Source organism: Chenopodium album, chromosome 19, assembly GCF_948465745.1.
Source record: "Chenopodium album chromosome 19, dcCheAlbu1.1, whole genome shotgun sequence".
NCBI lineage: Eukaryota > Viridiplantae > Streptophyta > Magnoliopsida > Caryophyllales > Amaranthaceae > Chenopodium > Chenopodium album.
This window is the reverse complement of record NC_137852.1, coordinates 10,386,227-10,398,426: the sequence shown is the minus strand read 5'-3', so window position 1 is coordinate 10,398,426 and position 12,200 is coordinate 10,386,227. Positions and strand designations below refer to the sequence as shown.

Genomic DNA, 12,200 nt, shown 5'->3' with positions numbered 1-12,200 from the left:
ATCTTGTGTTAGTTTGATCGCCTTAGTTGTTCTAGTTGATACAATTACTTGTCAACCACGATGCAACCTACACCACCAACGGGCTCCTTGAGGCAGGACAATAGAGGACAAGGTCAAGGACGAGGGTGCAACCTTTGGTACCTGGTTGGGGCATGGCCATGAAGGTGGCTGCTACAGTAACACCACCCCATGCTACGCACACAGTCTTTTCCACATGGCGCCCGTGGTTGTTTTAATATCACCATGAGGTCCAGACCAAATTATACTTCATAGTAAAATAAAAAAAAGGTTGAAAAGTTTTGTTATTCTTTTAATTATCTAACCTTCAAAAAATAAAAGTGGTTTGCATATGTTGAATTTTGGATTACAATGCGCTAAAAAGATAATTTAAATAAAATTATCTGCTTTAAGGAACATCAAGCCCGTCTAGCTCAGTTGGTAGAGCGCAAGGCTCTTAACCTTGTGGTCGTGGGTTCGAGCCCCACGGTGGGCGTTTTTTTTTTTTCTCTTCCATTCATTTTAATTCTAATTCAATTTTTGATATAAGAGAAACCGTATAAACAAAATAAATCGCGCTATCCATCAGCGATTTCATCACTTCACTAGATTACGAGATGTCTAACTACCTTGTCAAACATAATGAATACAACTATTCCAACGTATCAAACTACTCCGTTACGAGATGTCTAACTACCTTGTTAAACATAATGAATACAACTATTATGTATCAAACTACTCCGTGGCACGCGTGTGTGCAATACTTCGTGCATATATTTGTCTTCGTATACTATTAAAAGGTACTACCCATAGCATTTTGGCTTCGCAAAAAGTACATCCTTGATTAATAATACTACACAAATAATACACCAAAATTACACATAATACGAACCAAATAGTATATACAAATATTTTAGATTATGTTATGGAGGGTCGGCCAAGCGAGCCAACCCTATAGGAGTTTCCACAAATTATGTCGGCCATATGTCTTGATAGCCATACAGCACTCGCCTTATCTCAGGGCGAGCATGGCATATTTAGCCAACCGACCCTTTTAAATTTCTTAAGTTGTCAGCTGAATATTATTTATACTAAGGTTTGGCAACTCCATTTTTTCTTTTGTCCGATGTGGGACTTTTATAAAAGCTGTTCATTAATCACAATCCAACACTTAGTGCTGTAGAGTTTGACCATTTTGCTATCTAATGCATCAGTATTTGGCTCAATATGCTCAAGCTTCTTCCGATTACAAGTAATTGCTAAGAAAATGAAGAGATATATACATATACCAAGGACCATTTTGATAAGTTCATCAACAGAAATATGAACAAATAGTGGACGAGCAAGTAGAGAAGAAACTTGGGGGGGGGGGGGGGGGGAGATATTTACTTGAGAATCTGATGATAAATAAGGAAGCGAAATCAACCAATTCCCATAATGGAGCCTCTGAAAAGGGCTAGGATTATTAGTTGAAGGATTTAAGAGAATCTATGTACAAAAGAGTGGAAAAAGTGGCGAACTATGAAAAAAAAATATATATAATCAAATTTCTGATGAAGAAATGAGGCAGACCGAATTTGATCTGTACAAACTGAGGTAACGATGAAAGAACATAACAGTGGAGTTCAGGGAGGCAGGGACGCTGAAGGTGGAGGCGCTACAGAATTCTTGCAGACAGGGCACCAATTCTTGAGTTTCAGCCATTGATTTATACACTCAAAGTGATATCTATGATTACAACTAAGTCTTCCCAGTTCTTCTGTGTCTGCATATTCTTCCTGCACCCAGCAATTCGCTCAAATAAGTTAGTACAATTTCATAGTGTCTGGAAAATTGATTACAGTAGGAAAATCTAGGAAAAATTAAAACTATGGAAATATGTAGAAAAGCAAAATTGTAGAAGTGAGTGGTTTTCACTTAAAAATCTTCCAAGGAGTGAAACTATTGAAAAGCAAAAGGGTTCCGCGTTCTGAACTGCCTTATGCTATGCACACAATAACTTCAGCACATAAATTACTCATAAAGTATACAAATCATGAAATTAATAGCTTGACATAAAAATCCTTGAAAGACACCCTATCACACTGTTCTTTTTCCCTGGGGTACAACAAATGTGATCAAATGGCCTCCAAAGTCTAGCAGCCCTATTTGACAATCACGTTAGTTCTTCTGCAGATTGTTTTGCAATTTATAGAATCTTTCTACAAGGAAAACCTGCAGCTAGCATAGTAGCATACATGTTCATGTAGGGTATGGAATCGACACAAGTAGAATATATTTAAGAAAAAGGAAACTCAAAATTTTTTGTGGGATGGCAATAGATATAGATATTAGTGCCCGGGCTGAACGAATATGCAGATAGATCCTAAAAGCTCCAACAGAGTCCTTTTCTGGCTAAATGTTTGCCAAATTGTCCTGGTATTAAGTTGGCAAATAAAATTGGTGTCGACATAAGTATAGGATTTCCTTCAACTAGTCAGTGTTGAAAAGTCAAAGCAAGCTAGGATGACTAGATAAAGATCAAGTTTTCTTTTTCTTTCAGTTCTTTTCGTAGTAGAATGAATTAGAATGGTGTCGGCCATGATTTAACAAGGGCACTGCCTTTTGGTGTTCGGGAATGAGTGAAAGACAATTCTGTTTCACTTCAGAAACACAAAGAGAGGGAAAATGGATATAGATTGAAGGAACTGATTATACAATAACACCTAAGTGCACCTAATCATTTAAGTAGTTTTTAAGAATGCCATGCACAAGTTCAAGCAAAATGTAGTTTTCACAACAACGAGCTTTCTGTTTTCTTGCCTCCCAGTAATTAAGTTGATCACAAGTCAATATATAAGTAAAAAGAAAATTGGAAAAAAGATCAAGAGTCAAAACCTGGCATATACTGCATTTGACATCTTTCTCATCCTCTCTACTACATTCTGCAGTACCCTGGTAGATGCTTCTTTCAAGGCAATTAGCCAAAACGTTTTCTGGCACGCCTGTACTCACAGTTCCCATCCTCTCTTCTAAGGCTAATAACTCCTGTTAAAATAGCAAAGATAAGTTTCTTAGTAGTTAGTACTTATCCAAAATCACAAACAAGGAGAAATCAAATTTCATTAATTATACATATCATGGTCAAATGATCTGCAGGTGGCATATGTATCTGGGTTTCTTTATCCAAGGAGACATTGAAATTGTAGTAATGCAATGATGCAAATTAAAGATATACCTCATATGACATATTATCAATATCCAGCCTCATGTCCCTGTGCTGATCATGGAACGAAAGTCCACTTAAGAAAAGATTAGACTCCAGAACAAGCAATTGCTGCAAAATCAGATGAAAGCAGTAAACAAAAACAGTACATTATAAAAAGAGAAAGTTCTGACGATGCTTGAAGTAGCTTATGACAATTACCTCATATGTTGGCTCTTCTTCTTGTTCAATTCTCTCTAGTGCTAGTAACATCTGCATGATACCAGAAAGCGATATATCAAACAATCAATTCCTAAATAATAATATAGTTGAAACATGAGCATACTACCAACACAATACCTCAGCAATCCCATCTAAGTTGTACTGTCTTAAAGCATCACGATTCATAAAAGCACGAGCAAGGCCAGCATCATAGGGGTCACTAGACCTATTAGGATGCATGTGTTCGATGCCGCTACCTGGTCTAACCAGAGAATTTGAATAACCAGCTGAAGTTTGGACAGGGAACTGATTTTCCAAACTAAAATCAGTTTCATCAGTTGTTAAGTCAGGTTGAGATGAAGATGGGCTCATTCGAGGTGACTGAACCAATGGCAATCTGTTCCGACTTTCCTGATTTGAAAGCCTTGTTCTAGCAGATGACCTCTGAGTCCTAACTGGTGCAGAGTCGTTATTCCCAGGATTCAAGCTTCTGGTACGTCTTGAATCAGAGATTGAGATTCCACGGTTGGAAGATTCATTCCTTCGATCATCCAGTATAGTTCCATTCATCTTCTTTCCTCTCACAGGTAAACTACTCTCACCTTCACCAAATCTCTTCCTACCACCAGTGTCCCTCTTCTTACTGACATTTGACTCAGGAGAGAGAGAAGAACCTGATGGTACGACATCAGAGATTGAGTTGCATTTTAAATTCCTCAAATTATACCTACTTGTACTAGCCCCACCATTTCTTGCCCCTTGGTTCGCCTGTTTAAAACCAAATGAGGTAGATGAACTTGCAGCAGAATCTTGGCGCCCCATTCCAAACCTCAGAGCACTTTTCTTCGCAAATTTGCTAGTGGGTCCTGAACTAGAACTCCCAGCTTCAGAAGATGTAGCTTCAGGATGATCCTGATCTTCTGGCTCAGGATGAACCCTCATCTGGGTTTTTCCAGAAACTTTCTCGGATTCCTCTTGTAGACTGCACGTTTCTGAATCAGTGTCAAGGTGGGAAGACAATTTCTTTTTTGAGCCTGAGATTGACTTTTTTGAAGTATTAGGAGAAGCAGGAGCTCTGGATGAACTTCCAATGCTTTCCTTTCCTAGAGCAGATGAACGGAAAGGACTTTTTGGAGTTTTGACTTTACTGGGAGAGCCGGTCTGCGAATCCTTCATCGAGTTCAGCCTGCTACCACATCCTACTCGACTGCAAACCTGAACATTTTTATCTCTATTGTTCTGAGCTGTCTCTCTCAAAACAAGGCTAGGCCCTCTTCTTGTGACACCAAGTCCCCCAGAAGATCTTCTACTGGAATATTCATCCATGAGCAGACTTACAAAGTTTCAGTTCTGCACGATAGCATGAAAATTGTTTCAGGCATTTTCCATCTCAACTAAGAACATATAGGGAAATTTTTAACATTTTATCTCATCAACTACGAATAAGCTCTCATTATAACAGTATCACAAGTACAGATATACAACAGGGATTTGAATCCACAAAAATCGCATAACACGAATGGATTTAAAACAATTCTGACATTAAACAGAAAAAAGTTATGTTCTTACACGACATATGTAAACCATGTCCACTAACAGTAGCAAATCAGCAATTACTAAGAATGGAAAACCATTCGTAAAGCTACAATCAAAATGAAATTCATAACAAGTTTTAAATGAAAAAACAGTATTGCTACTGCCTCGTATACAATATCAAACCTGTGGAGCAGAACATTTATGTAGCTTTCATCCACAAGGTTTCAGAAAAGGTGTACAATGAGCAAATGAGGAAAAAAACTCCTTTCATAGAACATAACAAGAAGGGAACACCCAAGGCCACAAGGGTCATCATGTTTACCAAAAAATACCCTTAAACTTTCTTTCAACAAAAATTCTTAGCTTGGAAACAAAGAAACTAAAACCAGGAAAAAGAAATAGCTGTTTATCTTCGTGAAGGAAAAAAAAAAAAACCTTGCAACCAAAGCAGCCTTGAATATGTCAGTTTCATGGACTTGCAAGTTGCAACTAGCTCTTCCATTCACTGACTAATTACAAAGAAATATCAATAACAGTATTAGATCATAAAACAATTGAAATCCCAAGGTTGCAAATTTGGCAATAATCTTGATATATGAATTCAATAGAATTTCAGCTGGTTTCAGGGTAATACATCAATCTAATTCAACAGTTGATGAATTCAGACCACATAAAAAACTCCCAATAAAAGTTCAGAAAAAGTAAAATAGTCGCCACCAAAAACCAGACAGTCAGAAATTACAGATTTCACCGAGACCATCAAAAAGAAAAGGCACCAAGTGAGTCACTCCACTCCACTCCACTTCAACATTGCTCATTCTTACTTAAGTGTCATTCAGAAAACAACTCAGTCTCTAGTTCTCTACTTTGGTAATGAGAAGTCAACTCGGTCACTATAAGCCTTCACAAGAAACACCACATATCAATCAGCACAAAAGTTATTAGTAATAGTCAAATGAAGGGCCAAACAATTCCTCTTCCATTCATATATATCCAAAATGATTTGATAATCATTGAAAATTGTCAACAATTTCAAAGTTTCACTACTTCAAATGGTTCAACACATTTCTCTTCTCATAAGCCCAGTACTCAACCAGACGGAGGAGTATTAACAACAACACCACCAACATAAAAAATACTCCAATGTTTCCAAAGAAAATCCTTGGCCGAAAAAGGACTCCTTCCTAAAGAGGCTCTTAAGTTCCTTAACTTTACAACAACAACGCGGCTCTAAAGGTTGAGGCCATATTATTGATCATGGAAACTCATCAAGGTATGTGTCCCTAACTATTACTTCCAACAGCAGCAAAAGCAGAGTACACAAGGGTATCACCAACAATCACCTCGAATTCGTCCACCAATCTCAACAAGCTATTTCCATATCCTCAAAACTTCAAAAGCTTATTAATTCATACTAATTTTGCAACGCATAATTAACAGCAAATCATATCATACTTTCTTCTTTTGTATTACCCAAAAACTCCTACACAAAGGAAACTCATTTGGTAGCTACCTAAAAATTTCTAAAAATAGATAACAACCCATCCAAAAAAACCTTTCATAACATAAAGTCACACCAAACAAAAATAGAAACCTCCCACCAAAAGGTTTTCTGACATGTAACAAAAAAAAAGCACCCATGTCATAAACTAAACACAATCAAACAACAAAAATTACAACTACAAATTCCAATCAAAAGACAAGGATAAACAACAAAGAATTAATTAAGCACCTGTAATCAGTAATCAATAACAAAATCACCAAAGAAAAACACAAAATTTATCTGACAAAAAAGAAGCTAAAAATTTCATTGACAATTTCTGATCATCCTAATCTTAAAAATTAATTAAAGACAAAAACTAAGATTAGAAGAAAGGAGAGGAAAAACCCACATGGTCAGCAACTCATGTATTCCACCCAAAAAAGAAGGCGGCCTTGTTTCTCTCTCTAACTATCTCCCTCTTTCTCTCTCTAAAACTTGTTCACCACCTTTATTGAAGGACAGGTAAAGAAGCTTTCTTTGAACAATTCTTTAGACAATCTCTTTTATCATCAATTTATATATAATTTCTATTTATGACCAAGATCACTTTTATCCGCAACTTCAGGGGCTTATTAAGCTTCACAACCTTAAATATTTTTCTTCAACACAAACAAATAAACATTAAAACCACAAAAAAGGGAATAATATTGATAATTAAACAAAACCCATATCAACAAATTCACTAGATAATATACTTTAGGTGTACAGTAATACACGACGACGCACAATAATAATAATGTAGACTAGATTCGATCCCCACATTCAACATTACTTTAAAACCGTACCCACTAAACTAGTTGACAATTACGACTAAAAAAGATTTGATTTTAATGACTGCACGTATTTGTAACAATAAAATAAAAAAGTTTGAGATAATGAAATTACATGGGAAATTAAGGCCCACCTCATAAAAATAGCTGGATAACAAGAAAAGATAATAATTTAATTGAAATTTTGTAATAATTGAGAAGAATTTCTGGGTATTTTGGATAATAATTTTTTAAAAAAATTGTGTTGTATTTTTCTTTGTGAAAAATACCAATAAACAAGAAGGGAAGAAGGTAGATAGCAACAAAAGCGTGTAAAATAGAGAGACGCACAAAGAAAGAGGAGAGAGAGAGACGTGTGATGTAAGATCCAAGGCCTAGCAATTTAATAAAAGGTTTCTTTCAATTACCAAAAAATATTAAGAAGTTTGGTGAAATCACAGCCGTTGGATGTAGATGGACGTCAAATATCAACGGCTTTTTGATGACTATTACGTCATTTTTAAGTACCAAAGAAAGATAAATTCTTTTTTTTTTTTTAAAACAAGAAAGATAAATTCTAATTCTTGTGGTATTACGCCATAACCATATAATATGTTGTTATTTGTGGACTCAATTAGCACGTAGAATATTTAATCTATTATTACGGGAAATAATAAAATCAAATTGAAAAAACTTTGGAAGCATTCGAAGTTATAAAAGAAATCATCGTATTCTATCAATGAGAATGCAGAGTATTTCTTATAAAATATGTGTCACGAAAATAATTTAAGAATTCACCCTCAAACACAAATAGTAATATATGATTTAAAAAAATCAAAAAAATGTTTTTAAGGGAAATTTAGATTTTTTACTTCAAATATTGCGGAATATTGATTTATTAAAATTTTCGGTTTTTATAAAATATCTTTCCCCAAAACGAATTTAACCTCGTTGATTTTGATAAGTTTAGTTTATTTCCTGATAGAGATTTATAATTTATTTTGAGTTTGCAAAATATAGTGATTCATAGATAAAAGTTTAAGATCTTAGGATTTTTTTTTTTTAAGTTGTCGAAGATGTATGGTAATTCCTGCGTCAATACAAATACTATGTACTGCATAAATAATGTTATAAAACATCAACGACATTTTAACGAGGTTTGTCTCAAAATAGATACGATTTATTCAAAAATTATACAAATTATTGATTAAGCTAGCTAAAACTAAAAGCCACATAAATTATTATAAAGAACAATTATAAATATATAATAATAAATTTAATATTCTTCAACACAATTAAGAAATTATAAACATTTGGACCAACCCCACAATGACAGCTAACCCAAAGTTTATTGTCCTCCATCTTTCCAAACTTCTCCCACTTTATCTTAAGGTTGTTATCTTTAATTGATTAATCAATATATACAAGTTCAATTAGTTAAAAAAAAAGAAAGAATTGGGGATTGTTTAGTGTTTGTTGGGTGACAAAATTTTAAAAATTGGGATTCTTTAGATTGTGACATTACATAATATTTGCGTTGTGTGTATTGCACTTTCAAGTTTAAACTAGTACTAGTAGTATAATAAAAAGATTCTCTCTGAAATTGAGGGAGTTTTGGCCAAATGGCATGAATAGTGTGGACATTTTATGGTACTTTAACTTAACAAAGTTTGGTATAAAACTATAAATGAATTAAATTAGTGGGATTGTGTTCATCACTCATTTTGGATTATTGGTGTTTTTTAGTAGTTGTAGTTAGGCAATTTGTGGTGGTGATACTATAGTGAGGGTATTGTAGTTGTTGGACGTGGTATGTGGTTTTGTGTTGGTGGGTAGTCGTGACTAGCTCCAATCCCACGACTAACTTCAACCCGTCCCGCCTTTAAGAAACCGACCTAGTTTGTCCAATAATACTTAGCTTAGGTAGAATTTACCCCGACTCATGTAAATTACTTCCTCGGTTTAATTTAATTGTATTATCCCGATCCGAATGTAATCACTAATCAATTATAGAAGTGTAGTATGATTTTAGTATGAAAAAATATATTGAAAACGAAAAGGGTCTTAATAGCATTGAGTTGATATTTTGTCTCTAAATAAGTACATCACTTTGTTATCCAATTTTAAATTTTGACAATCAATATCATTGACTATAACATTTGTAAGAAAATCATAAGATGTTGATACTCAAATGAATTATAAACTAAAAATTATTTTTCTTAATAAATAAATCAGAATTTAAAGTTAAATTGTTCCCGTTTAAAAAAAAAGTCAAATTTATTTATTTATTTTGACAAATTATTGCATGCATACAATCATAAACGAAGAAAGTGTATACTTTTTAATACAAAGTATCAATTTTCATTAGTATGTAATCAATCAAAGATATTATAATTTGTGAAAAGTCAAATATTGTAGCAACTATTTTAGCACAACGAAAGTGTACTCGGTATTTTTTTTTTTTGAACGGAAAATAATAATATCATTAAATAATAGTCATACGGCATCTACAATAATAAAGATCTTTAAACCACAGATGAGAAAATATCATAACTTTTACAATCAAATTCATAACCAATTTGTATATTTGGCATAGCTCATACTCCACCGTTTCAAGCTTGACGCGAGCAATGATTATTATAAGAACCCTAAAAATAAATTCCATCCATGGATGAGAATCAAAGGGCCTGTTCACATTTACTTAATTTCAGTTCAGTTCAGCTCTAATCAGTTCAGTTCAGCTCCAATCAGTTCAGTTCCTAATTTCCCTCTCTCATAAAATATTTATTTCAGCTCAGTTCAGTTCAGTTCAGCTCCAATCAGTTCAGTTCAGTTCAGCTCCAATCAGTTCAATTCAGTTCAGTTCAGCTCAGTTCAGTAAATGTGAACAGGCCCAAAATCCCAGAAAATTAGGACAAACTCTCACGGATAGAGTGAACAAAACAACACAAACAAACCAAAACTTAAAAAAAAAAAACAAAAAAAAAAAACTAAATTGAATTAAAGAAAAAGGACGGAAATTAGACTATTTTCAGCCTAAACGGCCAAGAAAACTTACTCCGTATTTTATTTGTTATAAAAGGAAGGTATAAATAGAAACTAAACTACTTTGGACGAAGAATTTTACTTTTGGTGAGTCGTCGTCTAACACTGAATCTTGAGAAGTTAATAATTTGACAACTTTGCTTGATTGTGAGATATCCAAACCACTATAATTTGTCTTCAAAAAAAGCTTGTAAAATTGGATACTTTGCTTTTAGTCAGAAACGTGATGAAATTAAAAAGAATCCAAGTTGAATATTGCTTTTAGCCTTTTACATACCAATTGACAGTTGTAGGTAAGAACTTTGTCAAACTTCTCACAAAGTTCCCCTTCAAAATATATGGGCGAGGCTAAAATAGCTAACACTTGGTTCCATAAATAGCATATTACTATAACATAATCAGAAGTCAAAATTCCTTTCATTTGTTCTATCTTGATTCTATTAAGAAAATTTCTCACATTCTGTTATAATTATCGAGGTTTAAAACCTAAAATAAACTATACTCCATAGTGTATTTTAAATTTTGTATTATTGATGAAACGTAATTAGCTTATTAATATTACATAGAAGCTCGATAGCCTCGATTACTAATTAATTAATAAACTCTATTATTTCTCATGAAAATTAATAGACTATATATCAACATCAAAGTTATTAAACTTTGAACGATGTCTTTGATAAGGGTTTGATGTCATTTGCTATAATTGATTAGATTATTTGAGTCATTTCAGTGCTAAAAGTCCACTAAGACAGTTCCATTTGTTTTATTAAATGAAGTTTGGGAAGAAGGGTTATCTCAATTAGTAGCTTTCGTGACTACAAGGCTTATCAATAACTGATTTATAGACTATAATTTTTACAGTTGCATCTTTCTAATCCATTTTTAATCAATTGAATTATTAGACTAAAGAGATGATGAGGACACATAATTAATTAATTAATTTATTTATTTTTATTATTCTATCTAGACACCATGTTGTGATGATATTGAGGAGATATGTTTAATTACCCTTCAATCTTCACCCTAAAGTTATGATCACTTCTTAATAAAAGCCAAAAACATACATTACCCTCCCGGAACTCTATCTATATCTCTATTCAAGGAACGGATGAAGTAGTTAATACTTTGTAGGTATTGTATGACTTTCTTGAATTGAGTTTATTTGGGCCTTTATACTTCTGTATTCTAGTTTCTTGACACGGCTTAACATATGTCATGTAACTTGGTGTAATATATTGTTGATCGGTTCGGGATTGTTAAAAGTCAGTGCACCCCTAAGTTAGAGTTATTCCAAAATAATTGAAAATTGGAATTATTTAAAGAAAATTAGCCAAAGTTGATATTACGAAAACAAAATTTTCCTTTGTTTTACACTTTTCTATCAATAACGGCATCTACCCTTGTAGACTTACACCTATAAATATAAATGTTAGGCATACGATTGTGATAATCCGCCCTCCCACTCCGCCTAGGCACCTACACATCCCTTGACTGTATCTTACACACGGTTTTAGGCTAATGGCTAAGTTCATGTATGTTTAGTACACCTTATTTTTAGTTATTTCAGAAAAAAAAAAAAAGCTACTAATTAGCTCTAATTAGATCAGAAAAAATAAGTTCATATCAGATTAGAAAAAATCAGTTCTGACATAATTTATTGTTTTATGTGCGGTTTTTTTAATTATAAAAGATTGAACGGATTTAATATGATTTATGTACTCGCTTTGTATTTGACTTATGCCCTATTCACTCTCTTTGACTTAATTTTCTTCACTTTTATAAAATAAATAAATGTAATTATATGTAATATATCATTGGATTAGTTACAATGTCTATTTTCATCATAATTAAAGTATTTTATTTTAGAAAGATATTAATGGTCAAAGTTATGTCTCAACAAATATGTCTATTAAAGTGATGCAAT

The 12,200-nt window shown here is 33.4% G+C and overlaps 1 protein-coding gene and 2 non-coding genes across 6 annotated transcripts; 1 reads left to right on the top strand and 2 right to left on the bottom strand.

The window, feature by feature from the left end:
• The first annotated feature begins 420 nt into the window (after positions 1 to 420).
• On the top strand, positions 421 to 493 carry TRNAK-CUU (transfer RNA lysine (anticodon CUU)). Its single transcript has one exon. It is a non-coding gene; the product is annotated as a tRNA-Lys (tRNA).
• Positions 494 to 923: 430 nt separating this feature from the next.
• On the bottom strand, positions 924 to 1,054 carry LOC145596362 (U11 spliceosomal RNA). Its single transcript, XR_014103205.1, has one exon. It is a non-coding gene; the product is annotated as a U11 spliceosomal RNA (small nuclear RNA).
• A 327-nt stretch (positions 1,055 to 1,381) lies between these two features.
• Positions 1,382 to 7,271, bottom strand: LOC145595945 (uncharacterized). Of its 4 annotated transcripts, none has more exons than XM_081652380.1 (7): positions 6,832 to 7,271; positions 5,375 to 5,448; positions 3,542 to 4,753; positions 3,404 to 3,454; positions 3,215 to 3,313; positions 2,875 to 3,024; positions 1,382 to 1,775 (listed from the first exon to the last, which is right to left on the bottom strand). In XM_081652380.1, exons 3-7 carry the CDS (start codon positions 4,727 to 4,729, stop codon positions 1,623 to 1,625), a joined length of 1,641 nt encoding a protein of 546 aa, XP_081508506.1. In that variant the 5' UTR covers positions 4,730 to 4,753; positions 5,375 to 5,448; positions 6,832 to 7,271; the 3' UTR covers positions 1,382 to 1,622. The 4 variants fall into 4 exon arrangements, with proteins under 4 accessions (XP_081508506.1, XP_081508504.1, XP_081508503.1 ...); XM_081652378.1 differs by having other exon boundaries at positions 5,375 to 5,444; XM_081652377.1 differs by lacking the exon at positions 5,375 to 5,448 and having other exon boundaries at positions 6,832 to 7,268.
• Positions 7,272 to 12,200: the final 4,929 nt, after the last annotated feature.

Bases quoted from the DNA above. Each gene is read 5' to 3' on its own strand.
- LOC145595945 (XM_081652380.1), bottom strand. From the start codon at position 4,729: ATGGATGAATATTCCAGTAGAAGATCTTCTGGGGGACTTGGTGTCACA. The intron at 3,455-3,541 runs GTATTGTGTTGG...GGTATCATGCAG, and splicing joins ACTTAGATGGGATTGCTGAG to ATGTTACTAGCACTAGAGAG. The intron at 3,025-3,214 runs GTATATCTTTAA...CTATTTTAACAG, and splicing joins TTGATAATATGTCATATGAG to GAGTTATTAGCCTTAGAAGA.